The 27427-nt window shown below is 41.6% G+C and overlaps 2 protein-coding genes across 2 annotated transcripts in view; both read right to left on the reverse strand.

Moving 5' to 3' along the window:
- LOC306774021 (nck-associated protein 5-like) overlaps positions 1-7162 on the reverse strand; it is a gene marked incomplete at its 5' end in the record, with an annotated part of 155014 nt that extends 147852 nt beyond the window's left edge. The window contains one exon of the mRNA XM_079263990.1: positions 7044-7162. Coding sequence (XP_079120116.1) covers positions 7044-7162 — 119 coding nt within the window. The remainder of the gene's footprint in view (positions 1-7043) is intronic.
- A 13230-nt stretch (positions 7163-20392) lies between these two features.
- LOC306773945 (glycerol-3-phosphate dehydrogenase 1-like protein) lies at positions 20393-27170 on the reverse strand. Its single transcript, XM_079263894.1, has 8 exons — positions 26722-27170; positions 25975-26152; positions 24377-24517; positions 23182-23320; positions 22938-23050; positions 22623-22856; positions 22240-22346; positions 20393-20904 (listed from the first exon to the last, which is right to left on the reverse strand). Exons 1-8 carry the CDS (start codon positions 26760-26762, stop codon positions 20808-20810), a joined length of 1050 nt encoding a protein of 349 aa, XP_079120020.1. The 5' UTR covers positions 26763-27170; the 3' UTR covers positions 20393-20807.
- Between the last annotated feature and the right edge of the window lie 257 nt (positions 27171-27427).

Genomic DNA, 27427 nt, shown 5'->3' on the forward strand with positions numbered 1-27427 from the left:
TCATGGTTCTTGGTTGCTTAGTTGTAAAGGAAATGAAACACTTAGAGGCTGGGGATGATGGTCAAAGGTGTGTTTAACATGCAATGACAATCTCTATTGACAAAATACGCAGTTAGTGATATAAAATAAAAATAAAGCCATCTAATTATGTGCCTGTTTTGCATTTACTTTAGGTTACATAGAATAGCAAAAAATACATAAAAGCTACCTTTTGAGTTGAAATGATAATCCAGGAGTTGTTCCTGCAACTGAGACCTATTCATGACTGTCCTCCCTCCCTCCTGATTCCCTGTGATTTACACCAAAAGCAATTACTGATATGTTAAACCAGTCTAGTGTTCGCCAAAGTGACACGCGTCGGTGCCTATAGGCTGCACGGCCCCCAGCCGGCCATCCAGCCAGTCATCGAGCCAGCCAGCAGGGTGGAAAGGATATAATCAAAGGAGGCCAGGAGGACGCTGACATCTGGGAGTCTTTGTGTTGTAGGCCTAATTAGATGCCAGGGTGTAGGGAGGAGGCAAGGCAGGATGATGTGTGTGTCTGTGGAATGGTGGGTGGGGGGGTAGTTTGAGGTGGGAAAAGGGGTGTTGGGGGGGGTCTCTTTTTTAACATCTGCTCCAGAAACAAGGGAGGACCCAGCTGAGGTCACACAGCCCCAGACAGCTCCAAACTATAACAGGGATAATGCGAGGGGGATAACAGCTTAATGATAACACTTAAAGCCATTGAGAGATCACTGTTCTGAAAACAGACTGTGAGCCTCATGGATAAACGGTGATAATAAGCCCAGATTGTCCATGAATATGGATCGTCATGGCTCAGATTTGCTACTGTTCATTTGTAAGGTGGGATGATCTAAGCAGCTGGGCTTTATTCACAATCACTAGCCATTTATTGGCACCTTTAACATTGAGCCATAGACCAAAAGATCCTACAGTAACGGTCTTCTGAAGACACTGTTGCTCCACCCTATGGCTTTTAAGTTCTGTCACAAATGACAATAATGTCCTTAGTAAGGGTATAGTCAGTTTTCCTCATATGCATACAAGTCGGCACAAGTAAGAAATTCTTATCATGGTTTCCTTAGATATGCAAGGGGTGCCTTGAACTTTGGCCCTTCTCAGATTTAATTGGACGCAGTGGAAGTAGGAATGAAAGAACTTCTTCTGAGCAGCACCTTTGAATAACCATTGTAAAGTCGTGAGTCATACATTAAATTGTATTAGAAGGAGTGCAGCAAATACATTTAAGCAAATATTTAAAAGACCAGAAAAAGATTCCAGGTTGGCGAGCCAAGGAATGATGAACAGTATGTGTGTTTTGCCAGAGTTATAAATTACTGCTCATTTTCAGTCCTAATTTTTTTTTAAAACAGAGCTCTGAGAAACAAAAGCCTCTTAGCCAAATAGAGTTTCAATGATCAATACCCCCTAGAAAAAAAAAACCGAGCATGCCAGGAAGTGCCAGGTCCTGAAAAATGAATGGCAGGGGAGATTGAACATTGATTGGTGCTCCCCCTTAGCCCCAGGAACCAATTCATTTAGTTACCATGCCCTGTGCCTGGTTTGAATGGGAGGGAGGCAGAAACGAGGTCAGTGCAGTGGAGTACCCCCCCACACACACACACACACACACACACACTAACACACACCCCAGTACAGGACCGAGTTCTTTCTTTATTTCTCTGCTGAATGATTCATCCATGTTGCCATGTCCTGGGAGAAGAATGAATGACTGGGCAGATTATAGGTTTGTGTCTCGCTTTTAATTCATCTGCAGCTTGGAGGGAAGTGGGAGGGGACACTGAAGCGTGGGGGGCCTGCTATTACTTTCCATTCATTGAGGAGAAAATTGAAGCATGCAAGTGTCTGATGTGGGGATTTAATGTGTGGACAGAGAGGTCCATCTGTATTCAAGCAGCACAGATGGTCTACGCTGATCGGATGTTTTGAGTCCCTCTGCTGGCCAGCTTGTCTGATCCTGCTTCAGCATGTGTTACGGTACAGTTGTCACCACCACTTGCAGCCTGGCAGAGCCTACCATGGAATTACAACATCTGAGAGCCTCAAACAATGAACCATATTTTACACTGACCTGTTATATTGTAAGTAAACCATTCATTAAATAGAATGTAAAGTAGCCACCACAGTGTGTTGGTGTTTATACCATCTTGGTAATCATTACCAACCAACTGTTAGAAGCTATTACTAGTTATCACACAGGTCTGAAAATGTGTCATTTGTTGCCAAGGCTACCTGGTAAATTTAACACCACCAGAAAGGCACAAAGTGCTTTTTTCTGACTTAAATTATGTAACATTCACAGAAAGCAACAGCATGCATGGAGATCATACTACTAGAGCTTGTGTGTCATGTGCAACCATTTAAAGCTAATAAGAGAAGTATGAACTTGTGGTTTTGGTTCAGGAAACAGGTTTAGTCAAGCTTGATCTCACACCCATGCCATATACAAATGATTTATCAGGTTCCTTTGGCATGAAATTACAATAGGCAAGGTATATTTCACAGTTATTTTTCAACATGTAGGGTTAATGTGTCTTATGCAAATCCACAAGCATTTCCCAAAATGGTAACCAACCACCACCCAACCGCGCTGTCAGTAAGAACAAAACAAAAAAACAAACACAAATCAGCTACAAAACATGAAGTTACATTAGCCAACAAGATATCCACCAAAAACATAACCAAGTGGCATTAACACATGCAGAGGAACACTTACAAACAAAACACGGCAGGACAAATAAAATCCAGCAGTACGACAAGCTTATGATAAACAACAGATGACAGCAATAAACTAAATAAAACCAGAAACAAGACAGACAATAAGCTGAACTGGATTCAACAAAGGAAACCATTTCAAAAATCAGGGTGAAGTTAATAAAGCATAGCAATCCAAAAGTTAAAAGACAAAGATCCAAGCAAACACAACAAAGAAGCCAGTGGTGATGATATACATGCTGTGTTCAGGGGTTGAGCATGTCTGCATACCCAACAGTTTGTTGTAGTTAGTTTGTTGTAGAAATAAATCTCCCAATTGCCATGCTTGGAAGACACAGCGCAAGATGCAGAGGCCTGAATGTGCACTTGCTGGCCTCTTCATTTGGTCCACTTCAAATGCTTGTAACACAAACAGGTAATCAGCCAATCATATGGCAGCAACTCAACACATGTAGTCATGGAAACACTGTCAAGTTTAATTGGTGAAGTTGTTCAAATAAATATCATGATGTATTCACGGATAGTCTCCCAGACCCGGTCCGATTGGGGACTCGGCTCAGTTGTAGGGGGATGTATCCATGCGGACCGAGATTGTGTTCACGCTGCACACTGCAAAGGAAGACGTAACACTAAGGAAACTGAACATACATGGTCACTTGGCATTGCTCTGTCGCAAAGCCCAAGACATAGTTATAGGTGTCATTGAGGCATGGTTATTTTAACTACAGTAACTGCAATGATGTACAGAAACATGCAATCCATGAAATATAAATAGGTAACATTCAGATAATATGCAATGATTTAGGTAATCTGGATACTACTGAAATCGAACAGAGGAAAACTATGAGTCAAGAAGTTGCAAAAACATGAACAACTTTGTTTCCATTGAGCTTGCAGCTGTGTGCTTGCAAGTCCACAAGCAAGTGATCTGTTATTGGCATCAAACACCAACAAAACTGCCAAATCTGTCACAGTGGGAATGAGAACGGGTTTGAAGAGACTTCTCATATCTACTGGGTTTATAATGTTGACCAAATGGCCAAAAGAAGCTTCTTCTGACTAACTGTGGGGCAGAATACATGACTATTTGTTTATGTGTTTACAAAGTCTTTATGATCATGAGGAAGAGGACAGCTCATTCTTTGCTAAATATCCTTTGAACACCATCAGAAAAATAGTGCTGTTATTATTTCAGAATAAATCAGAAGAGATTGTTTAAACTGATTATTCACCAACACTGGTTTCTATGAGGCAAATCACAATTGTCAAACACCCACATTAATGCTGGAAAACTGCTCCATATTTCTGTAAAGTCCCAAAGTTCTCAGTTTAGGCAACAGTAAAGCTTATTAAATTAGTTTGGAACAAATTGAGCTGCTTATTGGTTTTACAGTCTCAAATCTGTGAGACATGCTAGAGGTCTGTGAGAGGTTTGTAAATCTTTGGACTTCACGCTGGTTTGTAATAACGAGAAAGACATTTGACACCCTGTTCTGCATTTTTAACCACTTATGTAATATTCTCATCTCACTTATCAAATGCTTCAGCTCTATTCTCTCAAGCATGTCCTCCAAGTTGTGATTTTATTTATTCATCTTGTGATAAATTTTACAGGATTTGCATGAACGAGCTTCAACTGAGCTGCCACTTTAAGGGTGTGTTATCAACATATGACTTGGCTGGCTTGTTCAGAAACAGCCAAGTCAAATATGACTGATTCTTCATTCAGTGCAGGTGAAAAGATGAGAAAAAAAAAAAAACTTTCTTTCTGAGGTTTTACAAAGTAAACACCTCAGTTACTTTTCAATCAAAACCGTGTCAAACAAGATGAAGAGAAACAAACTGCTAACATGAAAAAGCCTTTCTCTGACACTTTCAGTGATAAAGATTCTGCTTCAACTTGTCTCAGCCACTTTAAATTTTGTTTAGTCAGCAGGGTTTTGTAGGGAATTTAATGCAAGTTGAAAGAGGAGGGATAGGTTGGAGGTCTGGTGGGAAAAAAAAGAAAAGAAAAACAATGACTACAATGTCGTCATCCTGTTCATAAGGGGAGTCCCTGCAATTCCCTGTGCTTATCCTACCAGATGTGTGGGATGCTTTAATATACATCCTGGAAAAGAATGAACTGAGCTTCCTGTTTTGGGACCGGCAACTGTAACCCAGTATGCCTCAGCTGGCATCATGACTCTTTTCTGAACTTGGAAAAATAAAAGAAAGCAAAATAAAAAAAAATATATTGAGAAGACCCAAGGGTGATGCTGCAAGCAAAGAGAGGGCAGAGGAATTTTCCAACCATGATCAAAATACACAACTGCACCACTTCTCAGTTTGGTATGTGAGCATCATGCGATGGGCAGCTCACCAGACAACAGAACACATGCATTTCATCAGCAGGCTACTGACAGCTTGAGAAACAACAGCGTGTTTGTGCATGTGAATGTTCTCCATTGTGTTTTCTCCAAGAAAAGTACTGCAGACAAAATTAATCTCTAATGGCACGAGCAAAACATGTAGCTTTTCCAAATGATTAAAAGCAAATTAAGGATGTTTTTTATAAGTCACAGAAGGGTTTTTTTAATTATTGGATAAGTAAAATAAACTTGGATGGTCTTATTTTCTGTTAAAACTTTATTTTCTTTTAATAAAATTTAAAATAATGATGTTATTTAGCTAATTATCTTATTAACGGCCAAAGTCAGTAAGGTAACAAATTTATTTGTGGTTTCAATAGTAATTTATGACTTTAAGCAAACTGTATGGTCCATCCATTGTGTAGAATTAGCTAGCATAACTAGCTAACTCACCTGTTTATAGGCTCATACCTTTTTTTTTTTTAATTAATTTCGAAGGGAATTGAAATAGCTAATCAGTAATGTGACTTGTTCAAGGGATGATTATAACAAATGGGGCAAAGCATTTATTTCTTTTTTTTTTTTACTTTTATTTTTTCAATTTTACTTTTACACATATATATCTATATAACTAAGTGATGCCAGCTAGTTAGCGCTGCAATAATACTGTTTTGATTTGTGAAAACAGGAGTTTGGCACAAAAACTCTATACTTAAACCTTTTCATATGGACATCTTGATATTCCTTGACTGTAAATGTAAGGGGTGAATCAATTATTGGTTTTAATCCCACCTATAGGAATGTTTTTCTACTGTGCATGCTATTGTTAATGTTAGCTAAAATGAACTTAATCATAAAAAATATTATTCATTACTCTTGTGATTATCATGCTGTCACAAGGCAAAATGATTTTTGTAAAAGAATACTATTAAATGAACATTTTTACTTGTTATTGAGTGACTGTCATTAGCTAAATAGCTAAAAGTGGCCACATTCAACAGTGATGTGACAATAAATCTGCTCAGTTTTGTTGACTGTATCTACCTAGTTAATTCAATGAGAGACCACATATTAAACATGTAATATGCAATATGACTTTGATTTACTTCTTTTTCTGTGCCTTAAGACATTTAATTCTACTGACAACAACAATTGTTGTCAGTTATTTTCTTTAACATTTGTGAGCTTTAAAAATGTTGGTTTTGGCTGTAAGCAGCTAATTCAAGTTTTAAAATAAAATAGGTTGTCTCCTGTAAATGTTTTCAGTTTCGTGTAACTTGTGAGAATGATCACATGACTAGGTATCTTGACATCCTGTCTCAAACTTGTAAAAGAGGAAGTTAGTACAATGCCTTAAATAACAGATATAACTCAAATATTTCAGAGGGTCTCTTATTTAATGATAATGATATGATTGCATTCATCTTTTACTCATAAGAAGAGTAAATGTATGCAAAGCATGCAGCATTTGTTGCCACTAGCACAACACATTGTCATAGTTATGTTCTGTGTCTGGGTTTTGGCTGTTTATTGTATTTTATCCTGCAAATGTGTTTTTCTCGAAAATTTAAAACAATCAGAGGTTTTGGATTTACTAAACTTAAGCAAACCCAAAAGTGATGTGTGCTACATCACAGTCACTCAGCTCAAATAGATCCCTAAGGCCTTAAATGCCTTGTTGAAACGCTCCAAAAATCTAAAGTTAGGGTTTAAAAGTATACAAACTATCATAATGTTGTTTTAATCTAAACAAATAAACTGGTCAGAAAAGGGCCATAATACTGAATTGCATTTCAAATTTTTGCTTCGCATAGAATGTTGTAGGTCAAATTTGTATTGGCATACACTGTGTCATCATGTTGTGCCTTGGCTTTGCTCACTCCTCCCAGCCTATGACAAGATATTTTAACTTCTTTTAATATCAGATGACAGACAAGCAGGAATCCAAACTTACTCAGCACTGGCCGGATCCTCTCCACTAAACAGGTTTGCAGCTCCCAGACAGTCATTGGTATTTTGGTTAGGAAGACAAAGTGATGATGTGGACTCTTCTTTGATGGCAGATGAAAACATGCTGTTGTGAATTTCTCTGCAAATGCTGCAGAGGGGAATGAAACCACACACAAACACACACACTTATAGCCACTATCTATGCTGCCACTGTTGGAAGTCTGCAGCAACACCAAGTACAACTTGCAAAAAGGAGGGAGAGAGGTGGTAGCAGTGTACAGGAGGGAGCTACGGAGGCGTGGTGGGGCGGGAGGATAAGGAGAGTGAGGAGAAGTTCCACATTACATCACCAGCAGCTGCTGACAGGCCTGTGTTTATGAACTATCTGCCGGGGCCAGAGGAGGCAAAGCACATGGTTTGCACTTGCACAGCTTTAAAAACACTGACAAACAAAGACAATGCTCACTTGTGCAAAAACACCAAGCTGACATGCACAAACAACTTGCAGACATGTGATGCATCTTCTGGGAAACAAACAAAATACTGCTATACTTTGCTAGGAGTCTCTTTTTTTTTTCTTTTACTGTTTCCCCCTTATTATTTCTGACTTACCTGTCATCTGTTTACACTGACTGTGAGACGTGCTGACTACACAGAGCTGTTTTCCTGACTCAGATAGCAGTGACTGTAATGGTATTACTGCGAAGAGAGAGCTGCTGCTGCATTCCTCAAGTGTCTTGGCTTGGCTGAGTCCCCAGCCTCTTAGCTCAGCCTGCATTTCTTTCTCTGCCTCTCTTTCCTTTCTTGCCTTCTCATTTAAATGGAGGCACATGACTCTCAGCTTTACTGCCAAGAAGACTTCTTTATGCCGACCAGGAGCCACCAGCACTCTGCTTTTCATTGGCCTCTCTGCAGGGCTCTCTTTTAACTGCATTCCTTGCCACCACCCATCCAAGACCTAAGGACCAACTTAATCAGTCAAATCAACCTTATTACTCATGTATTGTTTAGTTAATTTGTCATGTTTGTGTTTGATTTTTGCAGAATGCGTTAGATTAAAGCCTGCCGCTTGGGTGAAAAGTCCTTCAGCTTGAACATCAAGCGCCCACTGTTTTGTCATCCACAACCACCATGAACAAATGGTTCGCATCAGCCCATGGCTGCATTCCTGGGTTTGCTAATGCAGTCATTTCTCTCGTAATTCCATTCAGTTGTTGCATTCTTCTCCTATAAGCTCACAGCACTGAAACATTGTTCACCCACAGAGACTGAATTAGGCCTGCAAGATGCTGGGCAGAGGCGAGCTGAAAGATAAATGATGGATGAATCTTACAAACAAAAAAGAGAAAAATAAACCTTTGAAGACATCAACCATCTTGAGCGGAGAATATGAACATGGGTCTTATTTTCATTATGAACATTAGATTAAACATAAATGTCAGGTTCTAATTGGATAGAAAGCAGCATTGTATTAGACTGATTGCAATCAAATGTTATGAAGAAAAGTAATAATGGGACTGACCAGCGTTTCTTAATGGAAATCTTTGATTGTGTAATTGGGGGCTTGTGATTTATTCTTTTAATCTAATAGTAAAAAGGACATGCTTTGAATCAAAGAATACCTGACCTTTCATTTTGACAACTAATAAGGTAGATTTGTCATTTATTAAAGGAAAAAAATAAACCATAAGACAGTTATTTACTGTAAATGTCTTTGCTTTTCTTTGAATTTTTACAGGTTTCTAATGAAATCTGACTGCCTCATGCAGTTTGTTATGTTTAACATGATGAGAATGACCATCTGTGCACTTTTCTTTGAAGAACATGGCTTAAATCATGTGCTGTTGCATTATTTTCCTACTTCATTCACTACCGTTTGCTTTAGAAGAGCAGAAAACTCCATTCACCTTAGCATGTACATTGATGAACATGTGTTTTTATCCTGATAATGCAGCAGGAAGGTAATGGCTGATGAGTTTCCAACATGGATCTTGACCTGGGGCACATCCGGATCCATTTGAGACAAGAGGCACCAAGTCTTTCATGTCAGAGGTCAGAGCCCCGCTGGAGCACTGAGGAAACGATTGGTGTGGAGAAGTACAAAGTCATATATACATTTAAGGGGTGAAAGGAAATGGGTCAGAGCTTTTAGCATGCATGCAGTGACTTAAGGAAGTGTTGGACTTTGCTTTGCAACCATGCTTTCACTTGTGGGACGAAGCTGTTTCTGTAGAGTATTTTTCCCCATTAGGGTCTAAACATGGCCAACAGTTTGTAAAACACTGAGGCTTATTTTGATTTATTATGCACAATGTATGATAGCATATTTTTACCAGGGGTGTGTAAACTTATAGCTATCCGGATGATTATTATGTCTTGAGATGCTTTGAGGTAGACGGTCTTTAACTGTACATTGATGAAATGAGCATATAAAACACTTGAGGGCACCATGGTAGCGTAGGGGTTAGCACTGTGGCCTCACAGCAAGGTCGCTGGTTCGAGCCTTGGCTGGGGGGAGGTTAAAGCAATAGCCTTTCTGGGCTGAGTTTGCATATTCTCCCCATGTATGCATGGGTTCTCTCCTGGTACTCCAGCTTCCTCCAACTGTCCAAAGGCATGCATGTTAGGTTTACTGGTTACTCTAAATTGTCCCTAGTAATGAATGTGAGCATGAATGGTTGTTTGTCTTTCTGTGTTGGCCCTGCAATGGACTGGAGACCTGTTTGGGGTGTACCCCGCCTCTGGCCCAATGATTCCTGAGATATACTCCAGCCTCCCCATGACCCTTAATTGGACAACAGAAGGAAAATGACAGAAAATGACTGACTGAAATGTTTTGATGTAGACAGCCTTTAACTCTACTTGCCTTTGAGTTTAACACACTAGGACCTTTCGAATTAAACATTTCTGGGTTGTCCGTGAGGGTACATGGAAACTGGGGAGGGAGGGGATCTGCTGAGAACTATATCCCTTCAATACCTACTTATTTGCTATTGCTAACTTTATAAGATCACTTGTTGGTATATCAGTTGTGTTCCATTTTAATCCATTGCATGGAAAAGGATCTATGCAAAGGGGCTCTCTGACACAGTGATCAGTTCAAGCTTAAGCCTCTTTTTACACCCTGTTTTCACACAAAACGCTAAACTTTTTTCACTTTGTGTATTTGAAAAAAACAACAACTATACAACAGCGGAATGAAACTATATCAGTGCCGGGTAGGACGCTAATAGGACCAGAAACATGCCATGCCTCTAGTGGGCAGTGAAACTTTGTAACGGAAACACAACACAACACAACAGCAGAACTGTTGCGCGCTAACCGCTCGTTTTCTGTTCCAACGAAAACAGGTTTTGCTCCAACAGAACAAAAAAATGAAAAGATAAAGCAGCACAAACATAACATGGAGGTCTGCTATTGCTGTGCTTTTTGTGAGTGAAGACGGTTAAGCTGGGTCTGAGTTAAGATTGGTAAGTGCAAGATGGCGTGAAATACGTTACCATTACTCAAACATTCTGATTCCAGTTTACACTGGCTATGTGAATGTAAGAAAATTTCACTTTGTCAAATCTTTGCAATTTAATCCACCCTAAACTCTGTTACTTTTTAAATGAAACCACAGAAACAGCACTAGAGGAGTCATATAGGAAGTTCATTACGTACACCGAAACATAACTGCAGTTTCAACTTTGCAGTTTTACTTTTAAGCTGTTCTTCAACAGCTGTACCTTTGTAGTGTCCTGATGGGTCGTAAAGATATGTAAAGATGGTCCTGCTACTCTTTCTTGCAGCTCTTCCATCCACAGCCCATGTCAGGTTGCAAACATCAGGGGTTTAATTTCATCAGAAATGAATCATGACATCTGTTTTGGTTCATGCTGCTGTCTACAAGGCTAAATTTGGAGAAAATAAACATGATCCTCAGTTCCACAGCAGGAACGATAAACTTTCTGCAGTCTGGAAGTGGCCGTTCACAATGTGAATGGATTTAAAAAGAAAAAAAGGGGATATATTTTATTTTAAGGGGCCCTATTGTACTCAGTCATACAGTAAAACTGCAGGCACATCTAAGAAAGTATTCTTATTATAACGCCCACTTCAAGTCTACATGTCCAGCCAGGCTCCATATATGCCATGGAAATCGCTATACTTTGAAGGGGTGCCCTATACATGTGCACTACCAATAAGCTCCATGTATTGCAGTTTCTGTTGATGTATAAATCATGTTTACCCTACAAGATGTACAGTCTATTATAGATTAACAAGCCCATAATAACAACAACAATTATTAAAATCATTCTTTCAATTTTACAGAGCCGCATTATTTGACGGTATAGACAGTGTGTTAAAACTAAAATATGGTGTGCCTGACTAGATAGCACTGGCAATAGTAGATAGAAAAACCTCATGTCTGCACATCTGGCTTGTGAGAATATTTTCCCACAATCTATGACTGAATAATGATATAAGTCACTAAAACAATCAATTGGTACAGTTGCTTTTCTTGGGAGGTCAAGGAATTACTATGATTGCCTTGAAGGCAGACATAGATTAAAGTTTTACAGATGAAAAAAAACACCTGATTTCAGTGTTTTCTTGTGTTCCTCCAGACATATTTGGCTGCTTTCTTATTCAACCACAATGTTTCCCTTTGGATCACTTCAGTTGCAGCTACGGTTGAGACCAGCAAGACCATAAAGCGGTCAAGTCAGCAGCATGTTGCCGTACTTCAATCTCCTTCACTGCACCTGCCTCCTCAGTCCCACTTTAATGGGAAATTTTAAATGTGAAACTACTGCAAACTTTTCTAATGGAAACACCAGAGGGTCCCAGAGGTCCAGATGTTCTGCTAGGCTGTCAAGGACGAACATTGTTATAAATTTATGAAAAAGAAGTATGATATTCAATGTAAAATGTGCTGATGTAAACTCATGCATGATCTGATGGCTAAGAGGCCCAGAGCTAATTTATATATAACACTTGAGAACATATTGGATCTGATCCCATTGCCTGGTCCTGCTGAAGAAACAACTGGTTTGAGTTTCCCCTTGAGGAGAGTTGCTCTGAGGAACAGGAAGTGACTTTGTTCATGGTCCACGTTACATGCACATGTTGGAACGCCACAATCAATGTTATTTGCAGCTGCGCAGGGATCCCAGTAATGTCCCCGTTTTACATCAGCGGACCTGAGAGGCATCTTTATGTACATATAAGCATAGACCCCAGGGGAAGCACGCAGGGTACATACGGTAAAGATATCAACCTCCACAAATCAGAGAGAATTGTGGCGTTTGCACTGAGGTAAGCTACTCTGAGGTCAATCTAAGGAGATTTAGATGAACAGATGCATAACAGAAAAAACAGAAAAGACTTTATCCCGCTAGGACTGTGTCAGCTCTTTGTCTAGTCAGACGAACGCTATTCTGTTGTGATATATTATGGCTAGTCTCCTGATGCAGCTTCGTAGATTTCTGCAACATTTATTCAAATGGCGAGTTCACAATTTTCAAAGCATCAAACAAAGCTGAGTGTACTGCCAAGTTTTAACTCTGAAATCTGAAGTAATTTCCTTGACTTATGGTCCATAATTTCCCATGGTGGAAAGCTTTCCATTTATCTCTCCATCCCCTGGCTATTTCGAAGAATCAATGGCTGTTAGGAGGGAGTGAGTGGAGAAACATATCTTATGGCTGTCTCATGCCATTTTTTTCCACTACTCTTGAGGTAATAAGATGGGACAATCTAACAAACATACACAAACAGACCTTGTGTTTTCACCCAGTGTTTGTATGCAATGCCACAACCAGGCTACCTGCCAACTTCTCCTGTTCCCCTCAGACTGCAAAAGCACCACTGCCCTCTCCTCCATCCCTGTTCCCCCTCTCCTCCTCACGGCCTCCCACTCCTCTTTTTCACCTAACCACGAGGCCAACACAAAAGGAGGCATGTGTGCATAGCATTAAGCTGAAGCAAGGACAACGAAGACAAAGCTTGAAGACCGAGCGAAGCTGAAGGAAAAGAAGAGGAGAGAGGGAGTGGTCCTTATTTCATGAACAAGACTCAGTGCCCTTCACCACTGCACCAACACCAGCTGGGATGAGAAGTAGCATCACCCCCCACCTCCGCTTTTACTCTTTCGGTTGTCTCTCTGCCTCTTATGCCTTCAATGGGAGCATTGTATGAGCTAGAGGAAGGATATGAGGTCCCATTTGGCTGTCATTGACATGTAAAAAGAGTGTGGCAGTGACAGCTGACGAGATCAGTGGCCTGTAATTAGCTGAGGATGTAGGATAGACTCTCACCCATAAGTGTCAAAAGCACACACACAAATGGAGTAGCCAATCCACATGTGAAGATATAGAAAACAGATAACAGACATATAGTTTTAACAAAACAAAAATACGCAGAGGCTTGTTTGCCCGTAGGTAAAAAAAATGATGACTTATCTATTAGTCTACGTGTGAGGTTTCACACTGTCATAAAACGTCTCAGGGTGCTATAAATCTATCGGTGTGAACCATGCATTCTGGCCTGGGGTGGCCTAGATATTTAAATAATAAAACCTTTTAGTGCTCAGGGGAAAAGTTTTGATCTACAATTGAGACATTCATCCATGGGAGACACAGGTGTGATAAGCCAACTGTGAATAACAGCCCAGTCCCATTACAGCTCATAAATCACATCTGGATTACCTGATGAAATGTGTTGACATTTGTTTTTCAGTGAATGAAATGAAGATTTAATCAGTGTTGGCACTGTTAAGCCATCTTTTTAGCAGTCGGGCCAATGATCAAATATCGTTTTGAAATATTTAATGCACTGTTATTGATTGCAGTGTATCAGAGTGCCAAGATTGGGTATAAAAGGAGTATCCACCAAAAATAGTATTTTTAGGCAAGGAGGAGTCACAGTCCAGCACTTTGCGCATATTTTTTGGCAGAAATTCATTAATAATCATTGATAAGTTCCATGACATTATTTGTCTATGCAATATTATGACGACTGCGATGGACTGGCGAGCTGTCCAGGGTGTACCCTGCCTTCGCCCAATAGACAGCTTGGATAGGCTCCAGCTTCCCCGTGACCCTTCATTGGATTAAGCGGTTTGGAAAATGAATGAATGAATGAATATCGTGAAGAACTTTGGTCTTTCAACATCTGTAAGATGAAAAATTTAGGGAGTGTGAAGAAGTTTCAGCTTATTAGGAGGTATATTAGAATACTGGAAGTGACATCTTTTATTTTACATGTGCTTAACTGACCTACATGACGGCCAGATCGATCTCATATTAAAAAATGATGGCGCATCATGAAGAAGAGTCAAACAACAACACTGTTGAGTATGTGAAATACTGTACTGAACAGAAATGAACACAGGTACTCTGAGCTGTAACTGTAAGAATCCTCAGTTCCCAAAACATTAAAAAGTGTCATTAAAGGGAAACTGATGCAACACTAAATAACTATGCATACACATTGGTTAGTGAATACACTGATAAGTTTAAGTTTTGATTGCAATCCAGAAATTTGACTATTTCCCGCTCACGTATGGGAAGGATCTTCTTGGAAGATGTAAGACTTTGATTCTTTTTGCTAGTTCTGGTCTTAACCTCAAATATGCAGTAAAACCCTTCAAAATGTTTAACATTTAGTTGAAACATTTGTCATTTTTTTTCCAGAAGAATTTCTTGAACATGTTGCTGCCTCCACCTTCACATCTCATCAGAAATACAGCATCCCTGTCACCTGGGAAATATTCACTGACTTGACCTTTAACTGTTTTTATGCAAACTAATTCTCCTATAGCAAGTGGACACATTGTAACTCCTGTTCAAAACACAAATTCCTATTTATCAACCAGCTTCAGTAGTGTTAAAAGCTGTATTTCATTACTTTCAATTTAGAACTTACTTTAACTTGTTGAGGAATTTATTGTTTTTGGACTACGATCATAACAGACGCTGAATAATACGATGAGGATTAGATGCTGTTTCTGCTGTGGTTTAATTTAAGACCTTCCCTGAGGGCAGCTTAAAAGAAAACTCATAAGTTTTTGCTATCAAAATGTCAAAAACACAGGTAACTACTGTATATTGAAATCGTAAACAGCACCAATCTCACTCCATGATGTTATTCTGCCATTCTTTGCAGTCAAAGTACCTTTTATTTTAGGACAGTGCAAATGGGTCTGCAACAGACAACGTTACTGTGGTGATTAAGTTCCCTCTTTCAAGCTTGTGTCTCATCTAAAGGTGGGCCCTCTCTTTGAAACAGAAGATCTAGGCTTGTGTCAAACCATGACAAGGGTCTCAGGTCTGCATGAAAACCCAACCGATGACAGTTGCTGTTCGGAGAGGAGAGGAGCCATCTCGCTGCATAGGACATCGACCTGTGAGACATAACTCTCCCATGGGAACCTGTGCAGACTCTTCCTGAACCATTGTGCATCCCTCCATCTCACCCTGCTCGAGCTTTCCACTCAACCCTTTGATGTCTCTGGACGGTAACGAACTTAGAGACCTGTTAGCCTGCAGGGGGAGATAGCCTTGAAAATTAGCCAATATGGGATGTAGAAGGAGATAAGGTTATTTGCATGCAAGAGTTGTTCAGTGTAACCAAAAAAATAAGCATTGTTACTCCAGGCTGAGGTATCCGAAAAAAAAGAAAGGTCTTCAACTCTAGCAAGATAATGCAATAAAAACTAAAAAAATAAAAAACTAAAAAAAAAAAGTGATAGGTACATTCTGATTGCATTGTCTTCAAATCAGTACAACGAATGGGGAAATTGCTAAATATCAAAAATTTTTATAAAAGAAAATTATTCTTACATCTTATATTGACATTTTTTTACTGCTAAAACATTTAGTTGCTGACATAACATTATACAGTGAACTTCATACTAAAAGATATTGCACAATCAAATGTACAAAAGAAGTATTGTTTGTGAAAAACAGGTAATTAATAAATTTTGAGACTGTCTGACAAAAGAGAGGATCAGAAATTTGCTCTACAGCCCTTTTCACCCTCCCAGTAAAAAGGGATGGATGCCAATTTGTTGTGTATCCTGTTTGTAATTTATGGAAGCAGTTGGGACTGAATCTGCATCTATGGCAGCTGAGGCAGTCAAAGAACCAAATCAATATGTGTTCTGTCAGTTGTGAAGCATAGAAACACACATATCCATGTGGAAACTCTAGCCATTTTATTTTTTGTTTCATTCTTTTTTGAGGAATGCTAACATACTAAATTAAAACACGAAACATTAGCATGCTAGTCTTGCCATGAGCCTGTTTAACACTCTGTAGGCTGCTAGCAATTAGTTGAAAGTAATGTAGTTTCATAACTGTAATAAAGCTTATATTCATCTTTTTTAGTTTTAACTTCTAAATTTAACTTACTTGCTTTGCTTTTAGCAACATTAGAAGGTATACATTGTACATTAGCATAAGTGCAACCAAATGTCATCAGTTTTCTGCTTTTCCATTTATATAAAACATACTTTTCATGAGTCTATTTGAAGACAGGTTGATTATAAGGTAACTCAGACATGCAGACTAACTACATTGAAACAGTAATGGGAGACAGACAGCTGTAAGAATATCAAAGGTTTCACCAGTCAGACCTGTGATCCATCCATCCATCCATCCATCCATCTTCTGCCGCTTATCCGGGGTCGGGTCGCGGGGGCAGCAGCCTAAGCAGGGAAGCCCAGACTTCCCTCTCCCCAGCCACATTTGCCAACTCTGCAGGGGGGATCCCGAGGCGTTCCCAGGCCAGCCGAGAGATGTAATCCCTCCAGCGTGTCCTGGGTCTTCCCCGGGGTCTCCTCCCCGAGGGACGTGCCTGGAACACCTCACCAGGGAGGCGTCCAGGAGGCATCCTGACCAGATGCCCGAGCCACCTCAACTGGTTCCTCTCGATGCGAAGGAGCAGCGGCTCTACTCTGAGCCCCTCCCGGATGACTGAGCTCCTCACCCTATCTCTAAGGGAGAGCCCGGCCACCCTGCGGAGGAAACTCATTTCAGCCGCCTGTATACGAGATCTCGTTCTTTCGGTCACGACCCACAGCTCATGACCATAGGTGAGGGTAGGAACGTAGATCGACTGATAAATCTAGAGCTTCGCCTTCTGGCTCAGCTCCTTCTTCACCACGACAGACCGGCGCAGAGCCCGCATTACTGCAGACGCCGCACCGATCCGTCTGTCGATCTCACGCTCCATCCTTCCCTCACTCGTGAACAAGACCCCGAGATATTTAAACTCCTCCACTTGAGGCAGGACCTGACTCCCGACCCGGAGAGGGCAATCCACCCTATTCCGGCTGAGGACCATGGTCTCAGATTTTGAGGTGCTGATTCTCATCCCAGCCACTTCACACTCGGCCGCGAATCGCTCAAGCGAGAGCTGGAGATCACGACCAGACGAAGCCAACAGGACCACGTCATCCGCAAAAAGCAGGGACCCAATCCTGAGGCCACCAAGTCGGATCCCCTCAACCCCTCGGCTGCGCCTAGAAATTCTGTCCATATAAGTTATGAACAGAATCGGTGATAAAGGGCAGCCTTGGCGGAGTCCAACCCTCACCGGAAACGAATCCGACTTACTACCGGCAATGCGGACCAAGCTCTGACACCTGTCGTACAGGGACCGGACAGCTCGTACAAGGGGGTCCGGTACCCCATACTCCCGGAGTACCCCCCACAGGAGCCCCCGGGGGACACGGTCGAATGCCTTCTCCAGGTCCACAAAGCACATGTAGACTGGTTGGGCAAACTCCCATGCCCCCTCCAGGACCCCAGAGAGGGTATAGAGCTGGTCCACTGTTCCGCGACCAGGACGAAAACCACACTGCTCCTCCTCAATCCGGGATTCGACTATCCGGCGGACCCTCCTCTCCAGGACCCCTGAATAGACCTTACCAGGGAGGCTGAGGAGTGTGATTCCCCTGTAATTGGAACACACCCTCCGGTCCCCCTTCTTAAAAAGGGGGACCACTACCCCAGTCTGCCAATCCAGCGGTACTGCCCCCGATGTCCACGCGATGCTGCAGAGGCGTGTCAGCCAGGACAGCCCCACAGCATCCAGAGCCTTAAGGAACTCCGGGCGGATCTCATCCACCCCCGGGGCCTTGCCGCCAAGGAGCTTTTTGACCACCTCAGCGACTTCAGCCCCAGAGATAGGAGAGTCCACCCCTGAGTCCACCAGCTCTGCTCCCTCATGGGAAGCCGTGTTGGTAGGATTGAGGAGGTCTTCGAAGTATTCCCTCCACCGACCCACAACGTCCCGAGTTGAGGTCAGCAGCTCCCCATCTCCACTGTACACAGTATTGATGGAGCACTGCTTCCCCCCCCTGAGCCGCCGGATGGTGGACCAGAATCTCCTCGAAGCCGTCCGGAAGTCTTTCTCCATGGCCTCGCCGAACTCCTCCCATGCCCGAGTTTTTGCCTCGGCAACGGCCGAAGCCACATGCCGCTTAGCCCGTCGGTACCCATCAGCTGCCTCCAGAGTCCCACAGGCCAAGAAGGCCCGATAGGACTCCTTCTTCAGCTTGACAGCATCCCTCACTGCTGGTGTCCACCAACGAGTCCTGGGATTACCGCCACGACAGGCACCAACGACCTTGCAGCCACAGCTCCGGCTGGCCGCCTCAGCAATAGAGGCACGGAACACAGCCCATTCGGACTCAATGTCCCCCGCCTCACCCGGGACATGTTCGAAGCTCTGCTGAAGGTGGGAGTTGAAGCTCGCTCTGACAGGGGACTCAGCCAGACGTTCCCAGCAGACCCTCACAACACGTTTGGGCCTGCCAGCTCTGACCGGCTTCCTCCCCCACCATCTGAGCCAACTCACCACCAGGTGGTGATCAGTTGACAGCTCCGCCCCCCTCTTCACCCGAGTGTCCAAGGCATGTGGCCGCAGGTCCGACGATACGACTACAAAGTCGATCATTGAACTGCGGCCCAGGGAATCCTGATGCCAGGTGTACATATGGACACTCTTATGCTGGAACATGGTGTTCGTTATAGACAATCCATGACGAGCACAGAAGTCCAATAACAAAACACCATTTGGGTTCAGAGGGGGGGGACCATGCCTCCCAATCACTCCCCTCCAGGTCTCACTGTCATTGCCCACGTGAGCATTGAAGTCCCCCAGCAGAACAATGGAGTCCCCAGAAGGAGCACCCTCCAGCACTCCCTCCAAGGACCCCAGAAAGGGTGGGTACTCTGAACTGCTGTTCGGCGCATAAGCACAGACAACAGTCAGGACCCGTCCCCCCACCCGGAGGCGGAGGGAAAGTACCCTTTCATCCACCGGGGTAAACCCCAACGTGCAGGCACCAAGCTGGGGGCTGATGAGAATGCCCACACCTGCTCGGCGCCTCTCACCATGAGCAACTCCAGAGTGGAAGAAGGTCCAGCCCCTCTCGAGGGTACTGGTTCCAGAGCCCAAGCCATGCGTCGAGGTGAGTCCAACTATATCTAGTCGGAACCACTCAACCTCGCGCACAAGCTCAGGCTCCTTCCCCACCAGAGAGGTGACGTTCCACGTCCCTAGAGCCAGCTTCTGCAGCCGGGGATCGGACCGCCAGGGTCCCCGCCCCTTGCTGCCGCCCAGCTCACATTGCACCCGACCCCTACGGCTCCTCCCGCAGATGGTGAGCCCACGGGAGGTGGGGCCCATGTAACCCTTTCGGGCTGAGCCCGACCGGGCCCCATGGGCGAAGGCCCGGCCACCAGACGCTCGCTCTCGTACCCCGCCTCCAGGCCTGGCTCCAGAGGGGGGTCCCGGTAACCCGTGTCCGGGCAAGGGAACATTTATGCTCAGGTTTGTCATCGTCATAGGGGTCTATGAGCCGTGCTTGGTCTGGTCCCTCCCCTAGACACCTGTTTGCCATGGGTGACCCTACCAGGGGCATAAAGCCCCCGACAACATAGCTGCTAGGATCTTCGGGACGCACAAACCCCTCCACCACGATAAGGTGACGGCTCAGGGAGAGGAGATCATTTAGCTAAAATGGAGGAACAAGAGTGGCAATTGTTCTATAATCCGCTTTTTCATAGCTACTCTGGCTATCTAAGGCATCAGTTTCAGTCTGTTAGATTTCCAGTAGAATCTAACAAGCAACTTTGTAAAATGAATTTACCTCTATAATAAGCTTTTATTTAAAGAAGATGAGAAAATTGGGTTTAAAGTCTTGACTGTGTAATCAGTTGGGAAATCTGATGCGCTTCTTTCTAACAACTGAAGCTTACATGCATTGAAACTTTGTGGACAGATTTGTTTTTGAAGCAATGAAAACATCATTTTCAGTTTATTCTGTATTAGTTTTATTGACAAAGACAACTCCACACAAAGATTGTTTTTTTTTTTTTAAAAATATCACAAGTTGAAATTATCAGATCACAAACACACTTATGTAGTGATATAAAAGTGAACAAAAATTAGGACACTTTTGGCAATATTTAAAGTTTAGTGGTTGAACTTAGATGCTGATTTAATCCCTGCCACTGGTCAAAAAGATTGGTAAGTATTAAATTCTATCTCTAAATTTATCAAACACTTTCATTATAATGGAGCATTTCACAAAAAAAATATTATTAAAAAAATAAAAATATACTGCAGGATATTATGAAATGCCACCAATAAAAATGACCTTTCAGTGCTGCGGTTAATATTTCTTGTGTTGTTGCTTTCTCTGATGAATCTCTTTCACCCTCTAGTGGTAGTTTGTAGCAATTAAAGGAGCAGCCACAGACTGATCACGTCACATGTGCTCCGGGTGGTTCTGCAGACAAGTGATGAACTCCTTCACCGCCTTGCCTTCGAAGCAGATCTGGTAGACCGCTGTGAACAAAGGAAACCTGATGGAGGAGAAAAATTAAGTTTGATTAAAAGCAAATTCACAGAGCTCCTGTTGTCTTTTCTATTTTTGGTTAATTAGACTTTATGTTGCTATGAATTACATGTTGTTGTGCTCCAAGTTGTTGTGATCTAATATACTATTATTTTAATGTGATTTATTGCCTAAACTTTTGGAATTGCTTGTTGGAGCAATAAATGTCTACTTGGGAGCAGGATGAAGAAAAACAGCTCAGCATCTTCAACATGTAAAAATAAATATCTAAATACAGGGTTGCCATGCATTTTCTTTTCTACAGTGCATTTTTTAATCTGTAAAATCCACACTTTTCAAATCTTAAATTACCCGATTTATCATCAAGAATGGCTACAAAGATTTACAAGATGGTGGTGAGACCAGTATGATTTGGATATGGCGAGGAAGAAAGGATGTAAAACTGGAGGTAGCAAAGATTAAAGCGTGACTTTCTTTGAGAGTAAAAAGGATGGAAAGGATCGACAATACGTGTTAAATGTTCTGAAGACAAGGTCAGAGAGGCCAGAGTAAGATGGTTTTGGCATGTACAGAGGAAAGAAGGTGACAACATCAGCAGATGAATGATAAGATTGGAGCTATCCGGGAAGGATGCCTATAAGTAGACCAAAGAGAAGATTTATGGACGTAGTGAAAGAGGTTTAAGAGAAGAGGATGCAGATGATATAGTGAGGTGGAGAAAGTTAGCAAAACTTCTGTAAGGCCCAATTTAAATAAAACAATGACAAAGAAGCATGCTTTAAGGCTGCGGCAACTTGAAGCTGACAAGTTGCTACAGTACGATAAACGCTCTGCTAAGTGCTCAGTGGCTAAGGCTATTAACTGAGCCACAAACCTATAATCAGTCATGAAAACGTCTAACTGTGCATAATGACTGTAAATGACATAAAACAAAAGAAATAGAGACGGCAACGATTAAAATGTGAAACGGTAAGACAGATCAAAGTTTTCCTCGTTGTAATGAAGTCTCTGTGACGAGCACTGCACATGCTATCAGTTGATTCTTCTTTATTTTCATTACTAAATTACATTAGATAAGATGAAAAGGAGAATAGCCTAGAAACACTAGTGTACCTCAATTTCTTTTTTTATACTTGAGAGGAAAAAAAAAACAACAACAATAAACTGGGAAATAATTTGAAAAAATAACTGCAAAAGTTTTCACATCTGCATAAAAACCCTGTTATTCTTCTTAGTTTTTTCTTTATTATTTACTGAAAATAATCACATTTAATAGTCTGCATCATATTACACTAAGTCATTCAGGCTAAGGAGGAACTAATGCAAGTAGGAGTGAACTGACTTGTTGACCATGTCCCTCTTTTGCAGAATCCTGTAGACCTCAGCTGAGGTCATGGGGCCCTGTAGCTTCTGGCCATTGAGCAGCTCTGCCTCCAGCTCTGTGATTGACTGCAGAAAAAGACAAAGAAGCATGATCTTATACACACATGTTTTATAATTCATCATTTAATTTCCTCTTCTGCAATCAGACACCAATAGTATTGCATCATCGTAGAGAAACTACCCAATCACTGCCACTGATCTTCACTTGTGTCCGATGAGAAATCTGGTGTTTATTAAAAAGGTGAAATCCTGCGCTGGTTTGTCTGTCCCTTTCCCAAGCATAAAAATGACTCATCAAGTGAAGTGGCTACATCTGACGCCATCTTTTCTTTGCCAACTCACTTTGGATGTTTTGACGAAGGCCTCTGCGACTTTGCGGTTTCGTCCGCCGTAGCAGGTGGTGATGAGGTCAGCGACGCCGCAGCTTTCCAGGAAGGTGGGGGAGCTCACCTTGCCCTTGCAGAACAGCTTAGCAAAGGAGACCATCTCCATCAGACCCAGCCTGATCACGGCTGCTTTAGTGTTGTCTCCGTAACCGAGGCCGTCGCAGAATCCAGCACCGACTGCGACAATATTCTGTAAATTCGAGGCAAGATTTGACATTAGGGAGGACATTTCTGCGACATAACAGGTTGAAATTTACCCGCGAGGGCCTACCTTTAAGGCCCCACACAGCTCCACTGTATCGCATTCGTTCACAACTGTGATTCGAAAGTTTGGAGTCTGCATCAGCTCTTTGAATATGAGGCCATTTGCTTCATTTTTAGCCCCTGGTTGAAATACAGAAACAGAAAGAAACAGAGCATGACTCAGTCTTCTAAATACAGGAAGTGACACTGTGATGACTAACACAATACAACGGTTCACATGCATCAGACTGCTACAAAATACAGCATCTAACCGATGGTGGTTTCACAAAACTTCTCGTCGGCCACCTCGTTGGCAATGTTGGCTCCCATCAGGACGCTGACCTCAATCTCCAGTTTCTCTCGAATGATGTCTGAGATGAGTTTTAGTCCGTCTGGTCCCTCATCAATGCCCTGGAAGACAACAAAATACACAGTAAGAGAACCTCTAGGTTGGATGGAAACACATGGCAAAGGACTTTTCAAATGCTCAGCAAAGGATGAATGGAATGGAATGGAATTGAATTGAATTGAATTGAATTGAACGGAATTGAATGTCTTTATTGTCATTGCACGACCACAACGAAATTGAAATGTGTGGAACGTCCCAAAGAGGCTGCTTTTTATTTAAAGGAATATTATATAAAATATAAAAAGTATAAAGTTATGAAGTACAGAGGTAAATGAATGTAAATGTACAAAAATATAAACATATAAAAATATAAAAAGTAGTAATAATAATGCAAAAGTAAAAGAACACACGAGACATTACATCTATCAACCACACATATTTAGCACATAATGGAAAAGCACTGTAATGAGTTCTGGTTTATGGACACTCGTGCAGTGTTTAGTGCCTTGATGGCATGAGCATAAAGACTGTTTCTGAGTCAGTTCGTTTTTGGTTTTAGTGTCCCGTAGCGTTTGCCAGACAGTAACAGCTCAAAAGGTTTATGTCCTATCTTGTGATGCTGCTTGCAAAAAACATGATCCAAAGTGAGGAGACAACAGGTCTTCCTGAATAAGTGCAGCTGTACATGTTGATCTGTCTTTCCTGTCGTCTCCACCCGAACCAGTCGAGGCAGATGGCTGCCCTCCCTGAGCCGGGTTCTGCTGGAGGTTTTCTTCCCGTTAAAGGGGAGTTTTTTCCTTCCCACTGTCGCCGCATACGTGCTCAGGATGGGGGATTGGATGGAAGTCATGAATTGATGCTCAGGATGGGGGATTAGATGGAAGTCATGAATTGATGCTCAGGATGGGGGATTGGATGGAAGTCATGAATTGATGCAATCAGTTGGTTTCTATTATAGGATATGTATGAATTGGCTTGATGTGTATGTTGATTCGTGTATGTAAAGTGCCCTGTGACAACATTGTTGTGAAGTGGCGCTATACAAATAAAGTTGAATTGAAAAGTTGAACTTTCCCCATTTGTGCTCTAAGAAAAAGCAGACAAGAAAAAAACCTTACTTTGATCAGAGATATCCCGATGGTTCCCTCGGCCACATGAGGTTTCATCTGGTCACACAGCCTGGTTATGAACTGGTGCGGGATCACAAAGACAAGGATTTTGGCTCCCTTCACGGCTTCTGTGATGTCGGGAACAGCGACCTGATAGGAGCATCAACACAGTCAGTGCTAGAACCAACTATTAAGACACCAAAATGTGAAATTTCTCAACTTTAATCAAAGACTCTAACCCTTTTCTTTAAGCTTGTTAGGGCTTCTTTTAGTTCAGCAATATCATGTGATGGAAATTTCACACACTAGCAACTTGTCAAACAAGATGCCAAAAACGATGAAAAGTATGACGGATGATATCCACAAGGTTAGACGGAGATAAAGTGTTTTCATAGAGGATGTTTTAATTAAATAATGCAGTTAAAAAGAAGAGCAGGAGAACTCGGCGAACTGTGCTAAGCATTGCTGGGAAGGGACTGGTTATGAGTTCAGCTGTAGTGTTCTGGGTTGAGAGGAAAATTTTGCATCTGAACAACAAAGTTCAGGTGAAGAACTTAGCAGCAGAAAAAAGCTTGATGCTTTTGTGTACTGGTTTAACTCAAAATGTAATGGATTTTTGTGGAATTCTTAGAGGTTGTTTGGAGCTAACTGGGAGCAGAATTTCATGAAATGAAAAGATCTCTGTGTCTTCGATGCAGGGCTTGTGTCAGTCAGCAGGATAGTGAATAAGTAGAAGGAATTACAGATACAGTATACAAAAATGGACCTGGTAGTGATCCAAAATGCACCTGAAGATACACAATTTCTCTTAATTTAATATGCTGAACAGGCCACAAGTTACTGTGGGTGTGAGATAACCCATGAATCTCAAAGACCTTGAGAAGTTTTGCATAAAAAAAATTAAAGAAAAATCTCGCAAGAACTTGAGAAACCTTAGTTACAACAAAACCTTTATATAATTTGTGACTTTGCGTGCTATAAATGTCTTGACAGAAATGTATTGCTATCACAGTTTTTTCCATTTTTACACCTAACATTTCCTTTTGCCTGCACATGAAAAGCAATGTGGAGCATTTGTTGGCTGTTTAGGACAGGTAAATGAAGACGATTACGCAACCAAGTAAGTACGATAACAATGCTATCTGCTGTTAATGATTGGAGCTTGAAGAAGCTCAGAGATGACCACATGCCCTTTCATAATAACAAAGGTTATAATTACTTGCTCAATTTACAGCAGTAACAGGTAATAAAACTGAAATAAAGCCATAAAAAAGGGCAATTGTATTACTCTAGAATGGATTTATGCTTATCTAAGATGACATATATTGTTTAATTTGATGGTTTGTAGGACAATCAAAGTCACATTTGAAATTAAACAAATATTTTCCTCCATGAGATAGTACAAGTTAAGGAGATTGGATTGGTTTCATGAGTGCAAGGGGTTTCCAATCACACAGAAAAGGGATATAAACACACATATGTGTGTCAAAGTTATCCAAGTTATCTTATCAGTGTAATACACTTTGTTTAAAGATTGCAGAGGTGAATTGCATAACCTCTGCACACTGGTGTAATAGAGAGATAATGCCGCTAATCCTGAAACTTACCACATTTTTGGGCAGCTTGTGGCCAGGCAGGTATTTGACATTTTCATGTTCTGCGTTGATAATTTCTGTGAGCTTCTTCCCATTGATCATTTCCTCATAAACCCACATGTTCACTATTGGGTCAAAGCGGTTGGAGGCTTTGACATTGTGCCCGATTATTTTGGCGATGGAAGAACCCCTGGAAGAGAAATTTGAAAAAAGAAAAACACACATTTTACACATGTAAGCCATTGAATCAGGTACATTCAAACTAAACTGGGCATTTGTGCAAACGTTTAAAACCAAGCATTGATATCCATAGAGTAAACCTGAGATAAAGCATTGCATTTGCAGAAATTTGCACACAAAAAAAAAAAAAAAAAAAAAGCTTTAAAAGTAACTCTCCAGCATTGCATAGGTACTCTGTAAGTGTAATTAAAAGGCTAAACACAATCATGATGGCATGTTTAGCATTTTATCTGAGCATTAATGAAGGTGTGTTTATGTTCTTGCAGCACAGATCTTTTAAGCTGATTTAAAAACTAATATGGAGGAAGAAAATGGACTGAATGAAAAGTAGCAGCTCATTTAAGCTCCCTCCGCTCTCTGGTATGATACAGGTAAAGACAGGCCTATCAGATTATTACTACAATGGGTTTACATAGCTTAATCCACGTTCAGTTAAACGCAGACAGCACATATTCATACCGCGACAAACTAAGAAGGCTACTGTTGTTGAAATATGCACCAAAACCACAGATGTGTTACCAGTTTCCAGATCCAACGATGCAGACTTTCTTCCCTGGCATGTTGCAAGTGACAAATCCTTTATGTGTTCCCGAACAGCTTGTTCTCTGCTCGCCGTGTATTATAACTTCCCTATACGCCCTAAAAAATGCTATAACCGAATTACTCCGCCCTTTGACCGCCACGGCTACACCTCTTGGTTTCTATGGAGTGAAAAGAATACAGATGTCCGGTTGTTCTGCGTAGCAACAAACAAGCATAAACTCAACACATCCCTAATACTTCAACATGTTCGGTCCCGTTTGCAGGTTTATACTCGTCAGCCGAGGTGTATTTATGAAGCCGACTTAATGACGGAAGCGCAGTAAGAATACAAAGAGGAGGAAATACCACACGTAAAAGTGCAACGATGTTTTAAAGATGGTTCATTGCTAAATATTGGCTAGAAACATGGGACCCTTCCAATCATGTTATTTAGTTCCTACCGACCGACATCAAGCCGGACAGAGTGGGAAAGGGCACTTCCGGTCAAGTCGAGTTTCATTCAAATTGCCACAATTTATTTTTTTTAATCGAAAAATAAATAAAGCATATTTTAAAGCGGTTTTGTAAACAAAAAAACTAAAGTAATAGCAAAACTGAATACTTAATATTCCAGCATCGACAAAAAAAAAAAAAAAAGAAATACATTATACATCTTACTTGAATGTGGACTGAAATATCACTG

Source organism: Telmatherina bonti (genome assembly GCF_933228915.1).
Source record: "Telmatherina bonti genome assembly, chromosome: 24".
Lineage (NCBI taxonomy): Eukaryota > Metazoa > Chordata > Actinopteri > Atheriniformes > Telmatherinidae > Telmatherina > Telmatherina bonti.

Excerpts from the sequence above, each read along its gene's own strand:
- LOC306773945 (XM_079263894.1), bottom strand. The coding sequence starts at position 26,762 with ATGCCAGGGAAGAAAGTCTGCATCGTTGGATCTGGAAACTG. Across the intron at positions 24,518-25,974 it reads ACAAGCTGCCCAAAAATGTG|GTCGCTGTTCCCGACATCAC; the intron begins GTAAGTTTCAGG and ends TGCTCCTATCAG. Across the intron at positions 23,051-23,181 it reads GTTTTGTGAAACCACCATCG|GGGCTAAAAATGAAGCAAAT; the intron begins GTTAGATGCTGT and ends TATTTCAACCAG.